At 43.8% G+C, this 23144-nt stretch overlaps 1 protein-coding gene across 2 annotated transcripts in view; it reads left to right on the forward strand.

Annotated features, from left to right (window-relative positions):
• bahcc1b (BAH domain and coiled-coil containing 1b) overlaps window positions 1-23144 on the forward strand; it is a 99417-nt gene that overhangs the window by 70142 nt on the left and 6131 nt on the right. For both annotated transcript variants that reach the window (XM_072666689.1, XM_072666690.1), the window contains 14 exons: window positions 240-1091; window positions 5485-5639; window positions 6769-6905; window positions 7319-7426; window positions 14721-14841; window positions 15082-15271; window positions 15634-15843; window positions 16715-16879; window positions 16967-17184; window positions 17295-17372; window positions 18151-18295; window positions 19650-19767; window positions 19957-20032; window positions 22995-23103. In XM_072666689.1, coding sequence (XP_072522790.1) covers window positions 240-1091; window positions 5485-5639; window positions 6769-6905; window positions 7319-7426; window positions 14721-14841; window positions 15082-15271; window positions 15634-15843; window positions 16715-16879; window positions 16967-17184; window positions 17295-17372; window positions 18151-18295; window positions 19650-19767; window positions 19957-20032; window positions 22995-23103 — 2682 coding nt within the window. The remainder of the gene's footprint in view (window positions 1-239; window positions 1092-5484; window positions 5640-6768; window positions 6906-7318; window positions 7427-14720; window positions 14842-15081; window positions 15272-15633; window positions 15844-16714; window positions 16880-16966; window positions 17185-17294; window positions 17373-18150; window positions 18296-19649; window positions 19768-19956; window positions 20033-22994; window positions 23104-23144) is intronic.

Consider the following 23144-nt stretch of genomic DNA (forward strand, 5'->3'; position numbering starts at 1 on the left):
TTAGTTAACTTCATTAGCCAGACCGTGCAGAACCCTGCATTTTAATAAAAAGGGATTGTATGTAAGCATTTATAAAAGTTAATTACATTACCATAGCAGTGACATAGCCTAGGTCCCCTAGACCCACCTGTAGCTATGCCCCAGTACCAAGTTAACCTGTTCTTCTCTTCTCCTGTAAAGTTATCACTTACAAGGCTACAAGGCTTCATATTTTAATTGTTTTGTATTTTTCTTTTCAGATCTCCCACCAGGCTACACCTACCCTGCCATTCGTTACAAGGCTGGTCCCTCTCCTCAAGAGGTCCAGTTGGCTGAACATGCTGACCTAGAGGCAGAGCAAGCAGAACCTGCAGAACCTGCACCTCAGCCCCTCCCAATTTCCACAACGAGGGACGTGAAGGTGGAATCTCCGACAATGACTTCCCAGGTGGAGGCTCAAATGGAGAAGGTCCAGAGGGACAAAATAATATCCGCGGTGGTAATGTCCGAGGAAGCGGTGGACGAGAGACATACAGTGGTTACCTGTACCCCTGCCTCTCCATGTCCAGCTTCATGTCAACAGCCCCCCAACTCCCCCTGTTCTGTTCCTGACCAATTGGTGGAGGAACCAGAAGCAGACCCAGGAAGCACACTCTCTCATGACCATGTCAGTGTTATGGAGGCCCAAGCTCCAGTTGAGGATATTAAAATGCAGGAGGATGCGACTGTACCACCTCCCCAGGATTCCACCACCACTTCTCATGAGCTTCAGACTATGGAGCCCACTGAGGATGACCAAGACATACCTGCTGATGAAGGATGTGCTTCATCTACTGATTTAGTAGAGCTCCAAGAGGTCACCCAGTCTTTGTCACCCTGCTCTCCTTGCTTGGAGCCTTCTTCTTTGGGTAACCAGTATCCAGGCTCATGCATCTGGAGTCTGGAGCTTCTGATTGCTGCAGCCCTCTGTGCTACGCGAGATGCTCAAATGGCTTCCTTGGTAACGGTTCCTGCCCCAGTGGTGCCCCTTCATCATGGCATGGAGCTTCTGAGCGAACTCGCTGACCTGCAGAGGCGACAGCAAGAGAGGGGCACCAGCCAGATAAGTGAAGGTACTCAAACAAGCATGGATTTCTCCCCTTCGCATGGAACACCACACATACATAAAATGCATATATTCACAACACACACATGCATTTTCAAATACACACACACACACACACAGATCAGATGAGATGCATTTTTTCGTAATGCCCCAAGATGTATTGGGTATTTTCAGTTAGTCCAGAGCAGAATTGATTTTAGAAGCCAGGTATAGCACAGAGACGGAGCAGCCCATCTATTTCTTCTTATCAGAATAGCAAACACTGCCTCACACACTCAATCATACACATGATTTAATTTCTCATCAGTGCTTTGCATGCGCGGTCTTGTAGCACTGTGATATAGGCAGCAGGGGAGGGCTACGGCTGTGTCTTTCATTTTGTTTTGCTTCTCCGCAAAAGGGGTGCGAAAAGGGCTTTTCAGCCCAGCCAGCTCTCTGTCCTTTGTGGAAGGGAAAGATAACAAAGCCCCCCCCTCAACTCCTTCCATATACCTCCAACCAGAGGACAGACACACACACTCACGCGCATGCATAGCATACGCAAATCCACAGTGACATACTCCTAAATGACCATCCTGCTTTTCTTCTAACATACACACACACACACACTCCCAAATCCATACACATCCATCCATAAGCTCAGACACATCCACATCCACAATCTAGCACTCACTCACGCACTTAGAATGCTTTCTTGCCTTTTCCTGCCCAGAGATCAAATGCTCCACAGCCTTTCGGGGTCCAGTGCATCCTATGGGAGAAACTAAGACAGAGTGAAGGGAGGGGGAGCTGTTTTTAAAAGGGCTGGAGCCCATCTTAAAAGGCAGCTATAATGATAGCTGGCTCCCCCGGGTCTTCTGGATTGGACCGTGTCCACTGAGTCATCCTGAGGGAGTGCTCCCCTGCCTATGCCCCTCAACCTGTTTGATCACTTTTATAAGCCTCATTTTAGATGGAAAAAGGCCCTGGCTTTCCCACAGCTCCCTACGTCCCTCTGTGAAAAGTTGATGAAATGGTAAAAACAGCTGATCTTTTCCCTCTTAGGATTGCGCTGCTTTTGTTGGCTAATTAGCCTCCATTGTTGTGAGAGCTGCTTTAAAGCCTTGCTGCTTTTCCATGGAGCGTTTTGCGCCTCCCTGCCAAAGGATGTTTTTATTTACACTAACATCCTCTAGCAGCCAAGGAATCCCAAAAGGATCTGGCACAGCAGAAAAAAAGCAGCAAAAAAAGAAAACACTTTCTGCGCTCGCCGCATTTACACTCAGCAGCGTTTTCGGTAGGTGCGTGTGTGTGTCTGAGCACTTGTGTTTTTTGACCCACTATTAAAAAAAGTGATGTAATCCGCTGTGTATTTTTTTCTCTGAGCGAGCCTGAGTGTGGAGATTAATAAAAGCAGAGTAGATGAAGCGTGTTGCGGTAGGGCAGATGTCATTAATAAAGGCTGCCGCTGAATTATTATAAAACTAGAGGCAAAAATACACAGAGCGGCCTGTATTCTGCTGTCAGGTCCCGGCCACACACTGGCTGAAGATTTAGTGGCAAATAACATTTACTCATAAGTGCTGTATTACTTGGGTTTCTTTCTACTGTAGCAACAGTAGTTAGATTTATTACTGTTGGTTTCCTGCTGGTCACTATTGAGTAATCAGCCCTTATATGTGCAGTACTGTACAGTATGTGTATTCAACACTGTACACTGCTATCTGTGGCATTAATGTTTTGTAGTGGAAAGATTTGTAAAACCATCAGGTGCATATTGTGTATAAAGGTGTCTACAAAACAGAGCGAGAACTTAACAATTAACAATAGTTAACAATTGTTGATAGATCAACTTCTACAGTCTCAACCTCTGAACCATCACCATCCCCATTTGTCTTACACCCCTCCTTCCTCTGTAAACACACTTATTTCATTCATTCTGGTTGGTCAGTACTGTGTAAGTGTGGTAAGATCCATAACTGTGAAATGCTTACTTTTGCAGATGTTTGCACATTCCCAAAAAAATCCAACGAGTTTTGGTGTCAGTTGTTGACACCAGTAAATTCCTTATTTACCTGTCTTCTCCTGCCTCGCAGCTCTTTACTCCCTGTGTCTTCCTGTCCTTCTCACTTCTCGTATCCAGCTGCCGTTGGGTTGTGCGAGTAGTAGCTGGCATGGACGGTCTTGGTGGTCTGATTGGTATAAAGGGTCTAGATTGATTTCAGCCTGACCACCACACGGCTATAACTGGCATAGTGATGTCAGAAAGATGGGATACCTGAGACCCCCAGGAAACCAAAGATCCCCCTCAGGATAGCGAAACTCAACATTCAGCTTTCTTTCTTTTAACATTTGCATGTTTCTTTCTTTCTTTCTTTCTTTCTTCATTCAATTATTTATTTAATTAATTCTTTATTTCCTTCCTTTCTTTATTTTTTACTTTTTTCTTTTTTTCTCTCTTTCTTTATTCTTTCTTACATTTTTCTTTCTTCCTTTCTTTACTTTATTTATTTATTTTATTTTCCTTCTACTCTTCCCCCTCCTCCCATGTCTGAACTGTAAGGATGTGTTAAGGCAGTTAGTTCTCTGGTTTTGTTTCTCCTTTTTTGCCTTTCTCTACCTCTACCTTCTGTATGTTTCTCTCCTACAACAGCCTGCCAGTGCAGTGCATTTCCCCAGTTTTCCCCCTCTGTAGAGGAAATTGGATTCTTTCCATGTCAGTAATGAGGGCATGTTTGAGAATAAATAGATGGCTCAATAAACACTTTACCTCTTATTGCCTCCCTCCCACCACCCTCTGGCCTCCCCTCCCTCCCTCTCTCCCCCTTCCCCTTTCCTCTCTTTGCTCTCTCTCTCTCTCTCTCTCTCTCTCTCTCTCTCTCTCTTTCTCTCTCTCTCCCTCCTTACTCTTTCTCACTGTGCTGCTTGCAGGGTACACTGCAATTCTGTCTTATTCTGTGTTGCTGTAACACTACGAGCTGTCTCTCTCTCACTCACACACACAAACACACACTCACACACACACACACACACACACACACACACACATACAAAATGCATCCACAGTCTCCTCAGTGTCCCCAGGCCAGCTTGGGCTGTCATGAATATTCAAGGCTCATTTGCTGAGTGGAGGCTGTGAGCGTGTGGCCTGCCCTAATGACAGAGATAAATGTAGAGAAATCTCCCCCTTCTTCTTCATCTCTCTCTCTCTCCCTCTCTCTCTCTTGCTCTCTCTCTTTGTGTAACATGGCTCCTGGCGTCTAGGCCTCGTGTACAGAGATAAGCTCTCTGGTTAATAGCTATCATCATCGCTCATTCAGCGTCTGAAAGCACAAGGTGCCGGCAGGAAACAACTACGTGCTCAGAGGCTGTTTGCTCTCTATTTTGCTCTCTACCTACATACACAATCTTTCTCTCTTTCTCTCTCACTCTTTCTTTCTCTCTTTCTCTTGCTCTCTACCCACCTCCCTTCCCTTTCTCAACACTCATGTACTCACTTTGTTTCTCTCAAGTTTATTTGCATGAAACATAGAGCTGCCTTACCAAGTCAGTTGTTAAAGTGTGAGGGAGAACACACACACTATATATATGTGTGTGTGTGTGTGTGTGTGTGTGTGTGTGTGTGTGTGTATATATATATATATATATATATATATATACCTGCTCAATTGCTCTGAAATTAAGGGCGATCAAACAGTTTGTCCTTTTTTTTCTTTTTCTTTTTTTTACTGTTTACTGTTTCTACTGTTGGTACGGAAACTTTTTACTAGATTCTGGAGCATTGCTTCAAGAAATGGATTACATTCAGTCACAAGAGCATTAGCGAGCTCAGGATGTTGGATGATTACCATCCCATCTCATCCCCAACTCCCCAACTCATCCTAAAAGTATTGCATAGAGCACCCTCATTCCAGAGAATTCTCAAGTTCTCAGTTCTCAATGCTGGGGGCTTTAGCTTATGCCTCAGTTTAGATATGCTGCCAAAAGGTTGATGTTTATCTGCTCCATAGAGTCCTATTCTATTGGTAATACGTTCGTCAAAGACTAGACAAGCTGTATGTGTGCATTTACACATCTGTGTCAGCAAGGGTTTTTTACAGACATTTGGACATATATAGATAGAGTAAACAGGAGAGAGAGCTTTGTTTTGCATGTCAAAAGGAAGGAGAGTGGTTTGGTTTTGCCACTGTCGGACAGAGCAGAAGGGTACAAAAGAAAGGAAGACGAGTGCAAACATTTTCCATGCAGCTGGAGGCCACTGTCTTGTTAGAGCCTGCACACTTCCTGCTCTGTGCACTAACTAACCTTTCCTATTGAACACACACTTAAGCAGACACATTGATTGTAAGTCGTGCTGTTTTGCTGCAGTAGGGATATTTATAAGGTACTTTTTGCATGTTATTATTTGGGTGTTCCTGCAGGAGAAGAGCGGTTGACCTTTGACCTGGAGAGTTTGGCAACCCTGGCAGCTGCACGGGCTCTGGAGCTGACTCCGTCCACAACAGGCTTAGTCCCACCCCTACGCCGAACATTTAACCTGCGCAAAAAGTGCAAATGGATGCCACGACACGAACCGGTATGACATAACATGGAATATGTTTTTCTATGTTCCCAGACTTGCTTCGTTTATTCTGTTTTCTTTTTCACATTGCTGTGTTCATGTGTTCATACTGTAACAGGCTTTCAATAAGGCATGTAAAACCCCATTTATGGTCAGCTTATATATATAGTGTTAGTCTACATAAAGTACATATATATATATATATATATATATATATATATATGAAATTAAAAAAAACTTTCAGTCTCTTGGTCCATTCATCATAAGATATTGACGGAATGTGAAGAGCGACTGCCAGGAAATTCTGTCAATTTAAATATAGGTGTCCTCCACAGGATTATGTACGATATCCAAACTGTAAATTCACTGATGCCCATGTGATACATTTTTACCAATAAAATCATTAACAATAACAGCAGTTAATTTATATTTTGAATTGTGCTGCATTCATCTGGCAGTTATGATAATTATTTCTAAATAGATTCCAAAACATTTTTCATTATTCTTACTGTATTTGATGGTTAAATACTGTTAAATATACACACAGTCACAGTGAAAAGCAGTGAGGGGGAAAGTTGTTTTCTGTGATGGGCTAAGAGATGATCTGAAGGCTTGGCAAGCCTGCCATAAAATAGATTCACATAAATCAGTGTGTGTATGTCCCAAACGCAGTCTGATCACATGACTTTAGTCTTGTGAGTCTAATAAAGTGAAAAATGTAAATTAAATCTTGACTCAACATAAAAATAGGACAATGTTTATGAAAAAAAAACTGCAGTAGACTAGATTTCACATATTCTTATACACTGAAATGCCTACAAAAATGTAAAGAGAACTTTCTTCTTACTGGTAAATGATACTGCTTGACACCCATAAAGGCACAGACTTCCACTTGCCAATATAAAATTCAATTATGTTACATAAAATCTGAAAATATGTAATTAATTTGTAATTAATGTAAGAAATCAATGATGAGTCATAAGTCTCAGTCATCAGGAAGAAGAAGGTTTTTTAATGTTATACTTAAGTCTGGTTCTGCACGGAAAGACAGACCATTTTTCAGACGAACCAAATTTGCTGATGTTACCAATGCTTGAGGGTTGGCTGACGCTGTGCTGGGTGTATGTGTGGATGGGTTTTGCAGGTATGTCCAGTGAAGAGCATCATGGAGACGCTGGATAGGGAGGAGTTAGCGATGAGAGTGCGGCTGGCCGAGCTGCAGCGGCGCTATAAGGAGAAACAGAAAGAGCTGGCCAAGCTACAGAGAAAACATGACCACCAGTGAGTGAGCTACGGACCACCCTCACGCAAGCACACACACACGCATACACTGTCACGCACACAAGAGTACACAACCACCTCCCGATCTGTAGTGTGAGGGCGCACACACACACACACATTCACTCTTCTAGGCACTTTCCAGGCCTTTCTCTCTTTCTCTCTCCACTCAGAATCTCAACAGCTAAGACCACCCAGCATGTGCAGCGTCCTCTTTACTTAAGCCATTGACCAGCGGGTTAAAACCCCCATGCCAGCTTAAGCCCCTTCCCCTGGCCACACTAGCAATTAGGCCAGCTTAGTGTTTCCCTCTATACAACATCATTAGCGTGAATTAGAGTGACTGACAAGCTGTGGACCTGTGTGCGTGTGTCTGTGTTTGTGTGTGTGTGCGTGTGTGTGTGTTCTTCTCACAGAAAAGAGGATACCTCAAGAAGCCCAGCCCGTCGAGGCCCGGGTAGGCCACGGAAACGCAAGCCCACTCTTGGACCCCCTGCCCCTACAGATACCCTCAAGAGGGTCAAGTGAGTGGCTCTTGTGTGTGTCGTAACCTGTGTGTGAGAAAAACAGTGAGGGAGTGAGGGAGTGAGTGATGGAAAATAAATGAAAGGAGTTTGAAGAAGACAAATCACAAACTCAGCTCTTCTCAGTTTGATCCTGAGCCAAAAACATGACAATTACTGCCTTTTATCTGATCTTGTCCTTTAATAACCTGATTGCTCAGTTCTGTTATAGCATATAATTGTTTTGTTGTCACTATTGATGTGGAACAAAACTTTGTATGTACAAACAAGTAACTTTACAGTGGAAGCCAAAAGCTTTTTTTTTTACTATTCCACAGAAATCAATAGAACCGTTCTCTCTCAGTAAGTAACTTTGGACCATTTCTATGATCATGGTCCTTTGTCAAGAGATAAAGGATAGCTGGTAATGAAATAATAAGAAGAAATAAATAACTGAAAAGGAATACAATGGAACATAACAAAATGAATTTGTATGCTGAAGGCTGAAAGCTTCTCAAACCTGGTGTTAAACAGTGGCTCAGGCATCAGGAAGTGAATTCATAACCATTTAGTGTACTAACGTGATGTGGTTTTTGGAGGCCTTTAACGCTTCAGACGTCTGGTCCCCGTCACCACCACAGTGAACAATTGTGACTGCAAGTAATTGTGTTATTATGCAAGTTTTTCTAGTATGGAACTTCTAAGCATTAAACTGTAATTCTGCCTTTCAGCATTAAAAGCTCATACTGTACATATGAAACCAGTCAAGTAACTTTAGGCCATTTATATCATCATAAAATTGTGACATGTGAAGGACAGCAGGTGTCATTCAGAACGTGCCTTTTATTGTTACTCTGATTAAACAAATCTATAATGCGCACTTTTCAACCTGAATTCAACTCTGATTATGTGCTTATGTTTGCCTGGGAACTATTGCAGTGTATACAACAATAGGGACAGCATCATACTTCTTGTATAGAGTGCTGAAAAACACAGATAACTCATTCTGCATGCTGATTAATTTAACTACATTTTACTGCACAGCACAAAATTCACCACAACTAGACGTGCCTAGGCTTATTATTTGTACGAATTATGAATTATTTGGTAACTGTGAAACCGCTATGTAAGTTTTGTAGTTATTCAATGGGTTATATTGCTTTTGAGCATTTCTTCACATAAATGCTCTTGTTGTCCAAGTTGTGTCATATGCAGGCCAGCAGTTTCTGCTCTGAGGGGCTTGTCTGAGTGTAGCAGTAGAAATGAGCTGATTCTCCACAGAGAGAATGAATGGTGAATTAAAGGTCTTACTGAACTGCTTTGAGATCAGTAATAACTAGCCCAGCTAAGATCTTCCAGAGATCTCCTGCCGCCAACCAAGCTCTCGACATTTAAGGCTGCTGAGTGTGTGTGTGCTTGTGTGTGTGGATTGCTGCATCCAGTTGATGCGGTAAACACCGCTTGCTGGTGCCATTTCTGCCATTCATTGTGTGTAAGTAAATGAGGCTCAAAGGCTGGTATCAGTTTAAACGAGGCAGACTAAGTGCTTAATCAGTGCAAAGAGCCCTCCATTAATCATATTTATATCTTCCATTGATTATCTACAAGTGTTGCGCGTCCTCCTAACCCCTGTCGCGCCAACGATATTAATTTGATAAAACGAAGTGTCCAAATGCCTGCACAAAGTCGGAGCAGGAAGTTATCACCATGATGAATGTGCTTTCTCTCCTGAGATGCACCTCTGTTTACTCCAGAACTCAGACGTTTTGATAAAGTCGGTCAAACCAGTTTACCCTACCTGATTAAGAAAACTCCTGTTTTATTATGGGCCAGGCTGATTAGTGGAGCTCTAATGAGAAGCGGGAGACTGGAGCTTAATTACACATGCTTTACCCACTCCGCATTTATCCACGCCATTAATAATGCCCTCCGCCAAATAAAACAAATGACAACTTCCTGCCACTGGAATTTATCAGAGTCGTAAAGTCCTGTTTTTGGAGTGCCTGAAGGGGAGAGGGGAGCACATCAGAGCGCTGGCTTTCTGTTTATGGTTTGTGTGTGCTGTTTGTGTATTTTTCATGTCAAACAAAATCCGATATTGTTGCGTAATCTAACGGTAAACGGTGGCCTTATCGTGTGCACTGAGGATTATAGAAAGCAGGACAATTTTATTGACTGTAATAGGGCATAATATTTTTCTACTGTGGAATCTGTGTGTGTGTGTGTCTCTCTTTCTCTTTCTCTTTCTCTCCCTCTCGGAGGGTTGTGTCCCCAGGCAGAGTGTTGCAGGCAGCGGCTGTAAGAGGTCAGAGGTCTTAAAGAGAGGTTAGGAGTGCTGACAGGTCGTCATGCCCTTGCCACCAAGCTTAAATCTAAGGAGCATGGCTGTCATGTGACTCGCACAGGACTGTGATATCCCCTCACTCACTGCATACTGGGACAATATCTTCTATTCGTATGCTTAAAGGGGATTTCCATTGATTTTCCATCGAAAAATGCGGCCTAATTCAGACGATGGAAACCTGATGTCACAATATCTACCCTGCAAATGAAACCATTTTATCTAAACCTAAACAGACGTGTGTCTTCTGAATTTCACATGTGATTTTGGGAATAATGGGAAGTAGTGTTTTTCTTTGTGGACAGTTTTGCCTTATAACACCCTACAGGTGTACCCCTCTGCCATGAACAGAATTAAAAAGTATGCTTTAACCCAAAAGCATCTCAAAATTGATGTTAAACAGTGTCTCAGGCATCAGGCAGTGATTTCATGAGCACTTCATAACTTCAATAACTTGTGATGTCTTTGGAAGCCTTAAATGCTTCAGATAGGGTTCAATTTTGGGTTAGACTCAGATTTAATTCCTAAGACATAGTTTCTTACATATATACTGTATATAATATAGTGTATATATAGTATATATACTGTATATAAATATATAATACATGTGGAACATGTGTATAGGCCTATGCCTTTAATAAGGTAGGAAACAACCATGTGTAAATGTTCACAGTACTTTTAGTCACACAGCTCTTTTGGTCTGAAAATCATAAATATCGTAGCAAGCTGGAACTTCAGGAACTTGATCACCCCTCCTTGAAGAGGTGCTGCTCCTACTGCACACTGCCACTGCCATTCTCTCCCAGTCTTGTTCTCCTTCTTTCTCTCTCTCTCTCTTTCTCTCTCTCTCTAATCAATCCGCTGCTCTGAATGGCATTACTGTGTAATCCTGACCTCTCTTAGGAGAAGGGCCTTTGTAATTAGGGGGCTGTGAATTCTCCGGCAGTGTGTCTGAGACACCCCCCTCACTTTCTGCACACACACACAAATACACACTGGTTCTCTGCTCCCAATCTCTCGGCTGCTAACAGCAGGAATGTGACTCGGGTTTGACACAGGGGCTGGGGGGGGGGTCGTCAAGGTTCAGGAGGTCAGGAGGTCGTCGTCGGGTGGCGACAGGCAGGGCGGGGGGAAGGCCGTTTCTGTCAGCTCTGCTCACACACTGGGCTTTAATAGGCAGCCCCGCTACGGCCCTCACCTAGCCCAAACAATCAGCCAGCGAAGCTCGCTCCAGGGCCAGTGTCAGGTTACGCTCGAGTTTCCACGGCGACCTGCTCTCTCGTGGCAGTGGGGGGTTGGTGGGGTGGGTTTAGATGCCCGGTGCTGTATTCAAATGTAGCGGACATGGAATACAGATGCACTTTGTGTCAAGGAGAGAATCCTTTCCTTGCTCTGAGCAAAGCTCCTTTCTCTTTTTTCTTCTTTAGATAAGGAAAAGCCTCTTTCTGGCCCCTAATGGCCACAGTGGGGCTGGAGAGCAACATGCCTGTGCTGAGAGAAAGCGATAGGAAAAAATGAAGGGAGGAAGAAAAGTGATGTAGAGAGGTGCACTGTACTGCATTGTACAGTGAAGGGTGTGAAAATGATGGTGGGTGTCATTTCAAGATATATTAGCATTTGTGGCATTTGTTATTTAATTATGTAACGGAACGCAGCGTTAAGAGTCTTGCTGAAAGATTACTGGTATAGTGTTTTTGCTTATTCTGTCAATAAGCAATAATGACATATTAATTTAGATTTATTTATATATACCTCAAAGTGAGCCACTCGTGTTACTTTTTACTCTATGTATGTTTACCTGCATGTCAGGTTCATACTATATGATTTTCGCCCTGATTTTCAGATTTCATAATTTTTTGGAATACGGCGACAAAAGTTGGAGGCAACTCTTAGCTTGCCGAGTGACCGCTAAGGCCTTGCAAGCCCCTGACAAATGTGTGAAAAGTGTTGTGAGTGGAAGTTAGTGCAGGGACTACAGCCAATGAGCCAATGAGAAAGTTGGAGGTGAAGTTTATCCATTTTTAAGATCCTTGCTTACAAGACAACAGGTTGTGCAGTTTGAAGAGTCTCTCCACAGTACTGTATTTATATAATTCTAATTTACATCTCACATCCCAAAGGCTGCTAGTGTTTATAAAAAAGGGGGCTAACCAGGTTATGACAATGCTGTGATGAGCAAAAAAATAGGAGCAGTGTATGTGCTGGACTTATTGGAGAGTTGTTTTATGGGGTCCCTACCAGTGCAGTTGGGGGGTGATGGTGTACCTGGGTTGGGTATCAGGGCTAGATGGTTGCATCTATGCTGAGTGCGGTGGCGGGTCGATAGAGGTTAGTGTCTATCGATCCAGCCCTGCAGCTCAGGTCAGCCAACAGACTCCCTTAGGACTGCTCTCTCTCTCTCTCTCTCTCTCTCTCTCTCTCTCTCTCTCTCTCTCTCTTGCATTCTCTCTCTCACTCTGTGAGTATCATTATCTCTCCATACTCTCTTACTATCTCTTTCTATTTCATTTACTCTTCTCTCGTTTCCATTCTAGTTGTATGCCGAATCTCTTTCTCACGTCTCTGTTCTCCACTCTTCTTTCTGTACCCTTCTCTGCTCTTTCTTTGGCATGGTGTGGGGGAAGGGCCATCTTGGTATCTTTCAGACAGAGAACTGATGATGCAGATTGCTGTGTGTCTGTGTGGGTCGGGCAACGTCACATGCAGGTGTTTTTGCATCCTGTTCTCTATTCTGTCCTTTTGAATTAGGTTTATCCTAAAATTCTTATTTTTTCAGTAGTGGAATTATCAGCTACTGTTAACACATGCTCTGGCTCTGTTTTACAGAAGGAAGTTCTTGTGCGCAAAATAAAGCTTCCCTACTGAGTTTTTTGGACTGTGCTACTTGCTCTACCTCCCCTCACTCCCCCCCACCCATCTGTCCTGGCCATGAATCTCCTGGCTCTCTCTGCAGGCAGCCTCCACCACCCCCCCACTCCATCCAGTCCCCCATTCTTTCTGAGGGCCTGGCGGAGGCTCTTTGTAGCAGTGCTGGGGGGCGTGGGTTTTTTTTGGGTACACAGGACACTGATGCCTTCTGACAGCACTGGCCAGGGTAAAGGGCAGCCAGCCAGCACTAAGACAGCTGAGCGGAAGAGCGAAGCGCAACACAGCCGATGCTGTGCTCTTTTGGGCCATGTGTGTGTGAGTGAGTGTGGCTCTGTCTGTGTGTTTGAACTAGGAGTATATCTGTCCATACGTCTTCATGCATGCATTCTCTTTCTATTGTCCTGTTCCCCAGGACTTAGTGTGCAGGGCCAAACTAGAGACGTGTTCCAAATATCTCTGCATGTCCTTCTCTTGTTTGTTGGATAGTCATGTGTATTTAATTGCTTTGTAGTTAGCAATATGCCTTTAACTGCTTTGTAGTCAGTGACCAAAATTTGGTTCAATCATTTTTCTTATTGCAAGGACAAACATTAGCTAGCTAGTTTTTTTCAAGTGATTTAGTCAGAAACTGGTTAGCTAGTTAAACTCATCTGTTTTCTCCAAATGCGTTGTAGTCAGAAACATGGTTAATTAGTTAGCTGGTCTGATCTATAATTTATGTAAAGTTTAGTTAGAACTATGGTTAGCTTGTTGCCTTGCCTGATATATCTTTTTGAGTGCAGTGTAGTCAGAACCTACCTACTTAGCTTGTCTGATGTACGTGTTTTTGTTGCGTGTTTTGTAGTCAGAAACATGGTAATACAGTTGGCTAACATTATCTTCTTGTTTCAATGCTTTGTTGTCAGAAACCCATTTAGCAAGTTAGCTTGTCTGATTTTTGCTGTCTGTTTTGATACTTGCAACCACAATTTTTTGAATATGCAACCAGTTCTACAAAATGTCTTACCTAATCCGAGACCACTAAAAATAAATAGATTTTGGGAGATAAAGAATTACCTGTCATTGACCACTGCAAGCATTCTTTTCTCCACCATGATGAAAGGTTAAAGGTTTTAAATTCCCATTTGCAGTTATGCCTTGAAAGGGCCTTTGTGTACAAATTTTATCAGGAATTTAACCATGCTAACAGCACACGAAAGCAAGAAAAGTAGTAGTCGAAATTCTTTCTTAGGCTGTTGAGGAGTGTAAATAAGGCTACACTCCACATTCGGTGTGTGGAATACAGATGGAGCTCTTGCATGGAGCACTGCTGAGGTGTCTGCTTTGTCACTGTGCCAGCAGTCGCTAAGACATGGGGGCATGGCATTCACCAACCACACGCCACTATAGCCTCTGACACCAGCCTGCCAATCATTCCAGCATGACTGACGGGCAGGCTGACGGCAGCCCCGCCCCTCTGAGCGGTGACTAAGACGAGCCTGTGGCGATTTTGAAGTGGCTGTTTGCAGCTCAGGGGGAAAAATGCTGACACTCGCACACAGCAAAACGAGAGCCCAGCCATGGGCCGCATGGAGTGTGTGTAAGCTCAACCCAATTTCAATTTAATAGGTCTGCTAGATGGCTGGCAGACATACACACACACATACACACACTCACTCGCTCACTCTCAGTAGCCCTCCCGAAGGCCACTGAATTGTGCTCCTTTGTATGGGAAGAGATGCATTGATATGGTAATAAGAGAGAGAGGGGTTTGTATTAATGTAATGCCGGAATCCAGTGCCCTAAAACCATTGGTGCCGAATGAGAAAAGAGTGAGAAAATAGGCAGAGGGAGAAACAAGAGGGAAAAAAAGAACAAACAAAATTATGAGTGGGAGGTTGCTTAACCAGCACTTCACTCGGATATTTCTCGGTTTGCCGTCAGATCCCAATTTTTCAAGCATGCGGCAGGGAAAGAGGCCCCTGCCTCTCCATTCATCAAAGGCTGAAAAGAGGGTTATTAGAAAGCCACGAAGAGGGAAGGCAAGCCCTCCACTCCCCTCTGATCTCTCCTTTTCATCCCCTGCTCCCTACTCCGCTCATGAATTCTCTCTGTTGTGATGGACAGGTCGACGGGAGCGGGGCCGGGCATGCTGGCTGCAGATGAGGAGCTGTCTGGAGGCGGGGACAAACACAGGAAGAGGAAGAAGATGGCCAACAGCACCTACCATCACATCAGTGGCACGCAGGTGAGTGGATCATCACTGCAGAGTTACCCTAAGGAGCTACAGTCTGGTCAGTGGTTTAAAAAAAGTTAAATAGTGAAGCAAAGTGTAGTACATATATTTAGACTCTATTAGTATAGTAAGGACAAGAGGCTCATAATAGATTCCCAAGGGCACGTTTCACATTAAATCCCAACTTCAATCCCTTCCTCATTCTCTTTCTTTGCTTTTTCTTTTGTTTTTTTTTTTTGTTTTTTTTTCCAGTTGAAGGTTCCAAGTAGGCAGAGAGGCAGGCCAAGACTGCTGAGCTCCAAGATGGTCCAGCTTAAGCAGAAGGCGAAAGCCAAGCGTGGTTCCAGAGTGGAGAGCATGCTTTGTCACCAAGAGAAAGGTGCTTCGAGCTCTTCTGCAGACAACACCAATAGCAACAAGACAGGAGGTCACAGTGACACAGGTATACTCACTGCAAAAGCCATTGTCCATGTCACCTCTGAACAGTTGCAGATGAAAACATTACCATAAACAAAATGCTGGAAATGTTACACAAGCATGACAAAGTAATGGATGGCTAGGAAAGCAATTATCATATTGTCATCCTAATTAATTATTTGAAGTGAACAGAATGGGCTTGCATAATTTTTCCATGGATATGATTTGTCCTTCAGAACAATTGCTACAGCAGTCAATCAAACAAAATGTAGTCTTGTCCCATCATCCCATTGTCTTCTCCCATTGAAGCAATAGCAGAGATCTGTGGCGGTAATTCCCTGGTTAATTGTTGTTTTTTGATTCACTTTTTGTGGTCCTGTCAAACAGGGAGCGCTGAGACAGGAGTGAGTCAGAGTTCAGAAGGTCAGCGCGTAATGATGCGAAGAGGGCGGAAGGCAAAGGTCAGCCTGGGTCCAACCTCGTCTCACCTGGAGCCTCGTGCACCACAGATGCTGCCCAACGTGGCCTTGCCTGGCAGCAGGCAGGAGACAACAGCGAAGGACATCTCTCCCTTGGACAGCGAAGTGTCCGAGCTGGGTGAGTTATGGCCTATCCGCAGAGGGAATGAGATGTATCCCACCATGTCGACTAGTGGACCCCCGACATCCCTGCTCGTCTGTCACGCCGTTAAAAATATTAACGACTTCTCTTCAGGCATGTCTCCCCAAAACCTGAGCTGCAGTGTGAGCTGCCATTGCACTGGTTTTAGAATGTCACACCCTGTGGGCAAAAAAGGGGGCAGTCCAAACCCCAGTCCAGACCTGCTCCATGGCTTTTATCAGCACTTACAAGAAATAATGGTGTATGAGTGAGCGAAGGGAGTACGAAGCCGAAGCATCTGAATGTTAATGTGAGCTAATCCTGCGGTTCAGCTGAGCCTTGTTGTTGGCGCTGTGTTAATTACCCTGAAAGTTATCCTTTTCACATTTCACAGGCATGCGAGAGTGTTGACGAGTGCCCTGTAAGTGACAAGTGTGTTGGCACTGTGTTGACACTCGACACTGTTGCTACTGTGCCATCTCTGCTCTATGTGAGACATGCTGTCTACAGTGGGCTATTGCCAATAGAGATCTGTGACTCTTGAGCATGAGCATGGGCGTGGGTGTGTGTAGGTGCGTTTGCGGTTGTGGGGAAAAAAAGAGGTGGGGCAGCTAGTTGTTGGATGGTCAGTGAAAGCCTAGTGGTCAAACCTGTCAATGCTTTGCTCTTAGTGACTGTCACAGTTCCTGCAGGCGGTGACAACTATAGCCACATTTGACTCACATAATGTGAACTTTGCTAAGTATCGAGCAAATCATACAGTGAGAAGAGTCATCACAGTGCTTTTACAGTAATTGCCTCCGATGCCCTCTGAGTATTGAAGTGCAGTCGCGATGTCAATCCATTAAATCGATCCTTCATCCCACAGAGGAGGAAGATGATGGCGTCTATGACAGCGAAGAAGTGCCAGAGGACATCAAGAATCTGTCTTCTAAAGAGCAGCTGTCCGGAGCTGGTGGTCCCTCCTCCTCCCCCACAGTCGAGCTGGAAGCTGGTCAGAAAGTCAAGAGCAAGAAGGAGAGACAAGGACTTGGTGAGTGTTGTACATTTTCAGACGAAATTTAAGTTAAATGCAGAGGCCAGGTCATAACTGTTGTCATTCTCATATTTTTCCCTTCAGGGACTGTGAATATGTCACTTTCCAAGGAGGAGGTTAAGGACAGGAGGAAGGCCCCCTGTAGGCCAATACTGGTCAATGCAGACCGGAATCATTTGCCAGTGGATAGAAGACCTAGTGGGCTCAGGTGGAGGGAAGGTTCGCAAGAGAATAGTGTGCTCAAACACATCCCTAATCAACTGGAGAGGACAACTAGGAAAGGTGCCATAGTACTTGGAAAGGTCAGTAGGTCCAGGGAAAACAATAATCCAGAAGGATTATTAAAATCATGTCTGGGGCTATGTTCCGTTACACTTAACCAACATTCTTGCATTCCTTGTAATCGTTACAGAGAAGAAGCTGTTGGCTAGAGCCTGTGCCATCTCAAAGTGATGACATCATCTGGAGCAGAAAGATCAAGAACCAACAGGTGAGAAACGCTACCTGTCAGTGAGTATAGAACTGGAAGTCAGAATCAGAAGAGACGGCAGCTTGCAGATATGCAGCTGTAGCACCACACAGCGATCGCTGTTGTCCTGTTGCCATGACGGCCTATATCACCAATTTGCCCTCATGGTAGCCATAAAAAACTCATCGCGCTGAGAGGGATTATGCAACCTCGCGTGTTTCCAACCATCACGGCCTCTCATAAATCTGCCCACAATAAAGATAAGATGGGACCCGCCTGCTAATTCACAGGCTGAATCATGCATTGTCTAAATAAAACAGTCAATAGTTTTGAAAAGATTTACCCCAGAAGCGTCAAGGCTGTCACCCTCGGCCTCCGTGAGGTCATCATCAAGGTGTTGCAAGAGGACTTTGCCTGTCCAATCAGAGGGTGTGTGGGGGAGAATTCCTGCTCCCCACAAGGAAGCGGATAAAGAACAAAGCTTTAAGCCTACACACACATCATTCATCACTTATGCCTTGCCCTAGAGACACAGTAGTAAAATGGGAACTAGACATCTTCTGCAGTGGCGAAATCTCTGTCACTGGAATATATTGTGTGCACACACACACACGCACCCTTGTTTACAAAAACAAACTCATTACAGTGCCTACAAAGGACAACAGTATATATGTTTTAAGTCTGTATGAGTTGTTCTGAAGGACAGTGTATAAGTAATGGAAATATGTGTATGTGCGTTTATGCATATGTGTGAGTGCTCTGATGGTTCACACTCTCTGTATTGTGACTGCATTAATAGGCCAAAGGACGAGCAATGAGCCAACTGCTAGAGAGGTTCACTGCAGATGAGGGATTCCGCATGGATGATGACAGCAGCTTCTCAGAAGGAGAGGAGGAAGAAGAAGAAGAGGAGGACGAGCAACAACAAAGGAATACAGTGGCAGGTGAGCAAGCATGCAAACACACACTGAACAACTATACACTGTACATTGGTTCCACCTAATGCCTGAAAGCTAATGTATTTTGGTGAACGCTAATGAAGCAGACCTACACATTTCTAAGGGTATCTTTCACTGTAAAAAATGTAAAGTCAGGCCAGCTTAAAATGACAGTGTAAGTAACTGTAACTGCTGAAATTACTTAAATATTTACTACACATTTTAGTCTGTGTTCTTCCCCCTCAGTTTGTTTTCAGTCTGTTCATTTCCATCAGTTCCAGTTCCATCAGTTTCCAGCAGTTTAGAACTTCCCCTCTCACACAACGTCCCCAGACTGAGAGGCTTTTAACAATGGAGCACTGAGCCCTTGCTGGGATTTGAACTTATGATCTCCTCACACTTGATGATCAGTTAGACTGTTGTGCCACCATAGAGCTGTGAAATTACACTATATAAAACTGTTCTGAATAAAATGTACCTGCTTCCACAACTCTAGAGTGGCGCAACCGTTTAACTGCCTGCTTGTTCTTATCCAAGGTTCAAATCCCATCAACATCATAGCCCAGACCTCCTTTTATGTGATAGGGGGAGTTCTAATTTGCAGATGGTAATAAACAGTAACAGCTGAGATGCAGAACTGTAAATGAGAGTTAGGAGAATTTTGGAGTAAAGTCAGTTACTCTATTGTTTAATTTTTTCACATATAGTCATGTACAAATGTTTGGGCCATTTGAAAATGTTTTAATTTATTTAATTTTCCGAAAAAAAGTGCAAATTCTGCAAACAGCTAACTTTGAACATGTATCTAAACAAAACTGGTTAGTTACCATGTATTAGCGCATCTCTCATCAGCTATCCATGATTAAGTCAGTGATTCCAAACCAGGAATCCATGAGTACCCCAGCAAACCCCTGCATATTTTAGTTAGTTTTCCCTGCCTCAACACACAAGATTAATCAGCTAATTATTGAGCACTTTATTAGCTGGTTTGGGTTAGTCAGAGCAAAGATATTCCATGACCACGGTTAGGAATCATTGCATTAACTGATTCACAGAGTGACAGTGACCTTTTTATGGCAGCAAGTCATTTATTACTGTGTTTATTACTGCATTTATTAGTATCCTCAATGTTAAAATATTGGTCCACTTCAAACGGCATTGATAATATTGCCATGGTCTCTAAAATGGCACCGTCCATGCTGAGCATACAGGCAAAACAATATAATCAGAAGTCAATAGAGTGGCTATTGTGAGACTTTGAAGTAGAAAGTTGCATTTTTTTCAAATCCAGCTTAGAACCCATAATTTCCTCTGAATATGTTATGACTCTGGTGTGTTTGTGCCTCCATGCTCTGTCCAGCTCTGCCTAACTGTGTCCTGACAAAAGAGGCTCTGCGAGATGGGCTGAAAGTGCTGATCTCTAAGGAGGATGAGCTGCTGTATGCTGCCTACGTGCACACACTGGACCTGCCTGACATGTAAGGCTCTCTAGAACCATGTGGTGTTGAATTATAGTCTGTATTGTACAGTCAATGGAATAACAGTGAATGAATGCAAAGGAAACGGGGCAATCGCCACTGAAATAGAGAATGTGCATGCTAAAAAAAGCCTACTGTATTAACAGTAGTCTAACTCTCTGTTCCTTCCTCTAATTCTCTGGATCACAGCTACAGCATTGTCATTGAAGGCGAAAGAGGAAACAGGCCACGGATCTACTCTCTGGAGCAGCTGCTTCAGGAAGCGGTGAGACTTCTTTAAACTCTCGCGCGGCACAAAACTGACAGAGAGTGACTCTCACGCTCAAGAACTCATTTCAGGCCTCCTAACACAGACTAACACCCATGCCTACCTCTGTCTCTAAAGAAGCAGGTAGAAGCAGAACATCTGGGTGTGTTGTGTGTGTGTGTGTGTGTGTGTGTGTGTGTGTGTGTGTGGGCTGAGAGGCAGTTACTTGGCTGCTTACTGTGTAAATTGTCATGATTGGTGTGTGAGGGGTTTAAAATCTGACTTAAGGCGTGCAGTGCATTTTACATGTGTGCATTTTATTGCAAATTTTTTATCTCATCGAGCACAAATTCGTCAGCAGAGAAACATTCCAACATCTGCTTGTAATCAAGGTGGAGATACAGTATGTTGGGAAGTGTGTGTGTGTGTGTGTGTGTGTGTGTGTGTGTGTGTGTGTGCACGCATGTCTTTTGCTGGGAGAACACAGTTCATGTTTTGGCACCGCTGTCAGTGTGTTGCTCCAGGTTAGAGACTTGCTCTTAATTCGGACCAGCAGTTCACTATATCCCTCCATATACTGTTACAGGTGCTTACTGCACACGACTGTTCCCCGTTAGTTCTGCTCTAGCCTCGCCCCAGGGGGATTTACGGGGGGGCTTGTTTTATTGTTTTATAATTTATTCATTTATTTATTTATCTATCTATCTATTTATTTATGAACGTATTTGGGGGTCGAACTGTGGGTTACACTTACACGCATAGTTTATCTAAGCCGTCGGGGAGAGGGGAGCTGATTATACACCGTAAACCAACAGCGCTTTGTTGGTGCGCATTCATTTGAATACATTACATGCGTTGCTTCTTTCATTCATCTCTCTCCGTCTCTGTTTCATGATGGCGGTGAAGAAAAAAAAAAGAGAGACCGTCTCACTGCCTGAGCGAGCTTTTGACACGAGGGACCGCCTATCGCAAGCCCGGTTCCCCAGCCTCCCTCAGCCTCAGCTTCACAACCTCAGCCCTTCCCCCAAGTCTTGCTCACTGACATATTAGAGAGACAGAAGTAGATGATGAAGCTCAATCGTTAAATTCCTTAAAAACACTGTGCACCAAATATCTGAAGATATCACATCATCATACAATCCACAAACCACTACAGTACATGATTATTCAGAAAAGCATAACAAAGAGTGACTGTCTAGGTTCAGGCTGTCATTCTTGTCTCCGTATCGTGTGTGTGTGTGTGTGTGTGTGTGTGTGTGTGTGTGTGTGTGTGTGTGTGTGTGTGTGTGTGTGTGTGTGTGTGTGCATTCCTTTTTTGTGGGAAAACGGAGAGCACAAACTGTATTTTAATGCTGAATGCTTTGAAGCCTTTTTACCACACTTCCCCTGCAGCTCACCCTACCTGCAAACTTACCATTGTTCTCACCAGCAACCTGATCTGTCTAGTGTATCTACACTATAGGGACAAAAGTATTGGGACACCTGCTCATTCATTGTTTCTTCCGAAAACAAGGGTATTAAAAAGAGATAATCCTGCTTTTGTTGGAGTAACTGTTTCTACTGTCGAGGGAATACTTTGAATACTTCTAGAGTGTGAGGTTAGGATGTTGAATGATCATCACCCCACCTCATCCTTAACTAATTCCAAACATATTAGATGGGAACACAGTTCCACTGCTCTACAGCTCAATGCTGGGATACTTTGTACCCCTCTAGCCCCACGCCTGGCATTAGACTTGGTGCTAATAGGTTCATGTCTATCTGCTCCAGAGAGACCTATTGTATTGGCAATACTTCTCAACAGAAGTATTGCTGAGAGTAGCGGCATGTGACAGCAGTAAGCTGTGTGTGTGCATTTGCACATCTACGCCAGGAATGGGTGTGACTTAAAGTAGCTGAAAGCATTAATTAGAAGTGGTGTCCACTAACATCTGTGTGAATGTGTGTGTGAGTGAGAGGGTGTCTGTATCAATGCATCAGATTGTATTAGCAATTGTTTGTAATTAAAGAGGGATGATTAGATTTGATTAGATGGGCCCACCTAAACAAACATACATTTATTTGTGATGGTGCAAAATGACAGCAATATATTTTTCTTCATTGACTTCCATTGAATGTTAATTTCTTTTCCATCTTTTTTCCATTTTGGAGTTAGGAGGTTTTGTCCCAACAGCAGCGATATATTCCCCCACTGACTTTTAACCTGATTTTACCAGCACAACACAGAAACAACTGCCTCTAAAACTGCAGAATAAAGCACTAATGAAAGCAAACATTTTCTAACACATCAAAACCTGAGAGCCTCAGTGGCCAGATAACTACAAGCAAACACACATTAGCTGCCCCGTTTACGGCTATCTCCTCATTCCCTCGCTGCCTTTCAGTCTCTTATCAGCCGTTTGCCTCCGACTGCACTACCTGCAGATCTGGGCCAAGAACTAAATCTCCCACCTGCCTGCTCCGTCAAAGGGTCCTCACCACAGCAACCCCGTTTGAGCCTGGCCTGAAAGAGTGCTCAGTGCACTTGCCTGTGCCAGGGCAGGCTGTGTAGTAGGAGGGAAGCTGGCAGCTTCACAATAAAGTCATCGATTTAGACTCTTTTACTCCCCTCTTTTATTTCATTGTTCCCATGCAGACGCTCATTCATTGATGCTGATTTCCTGTCTTTTGATACCGACTGAGTTCAGACTAAAAAATGTGTCCGGTGGAACAAAATCACAAAACAAGCTCTCAGGAGACAGGGTTGCCCATGGGCGGGCTCAGAGGGGTATGTGAGAGCTGCACTCCGTGTGAGCTTGTGTGTTGGATTTCGGTGCCGTGGCACAGAGTCAACGGTGTTTTTTATTTATTTTATTTAACTAACCTCGCCCTGACTGACTGAATTCAGTGCATGTTTTAATACTAGAACCACCTTCTGTTTAGATTGTGTTGTTAGTGCCATAGATTTGATTCGAATGTTCATGATTTGTTCTTTTGCCAGGTTTTGGATGTGCGACTGGAGACAGTAGAGGTTCTTGCTGATGGAACGAGAGTGTGTGCGTATTGGAGTGAACGCTCCAGGTGTCTGTATCCTGGCTATGTGCGAAGAGGTAAAAACACCAAAAAGTTCCTAGATTGCTCTTAAACCTTA

The sequence above is a fragment of the Salminus brasiliensis genome, chromosome 22, assembly GCF_030463535.1.
Source record: "Salminus brasiliensis chromosome 22, fSalBra1.hap2, whole genome shotgun sequence".
In the NCBI taxonomy this organism is placed as follows: domain Eukaryota; kingdom Metazoa; phylum Chordata; class Actinopteri; order Characiformes; family Bryconidae; genus Salminus; species Salminus brasiliensis.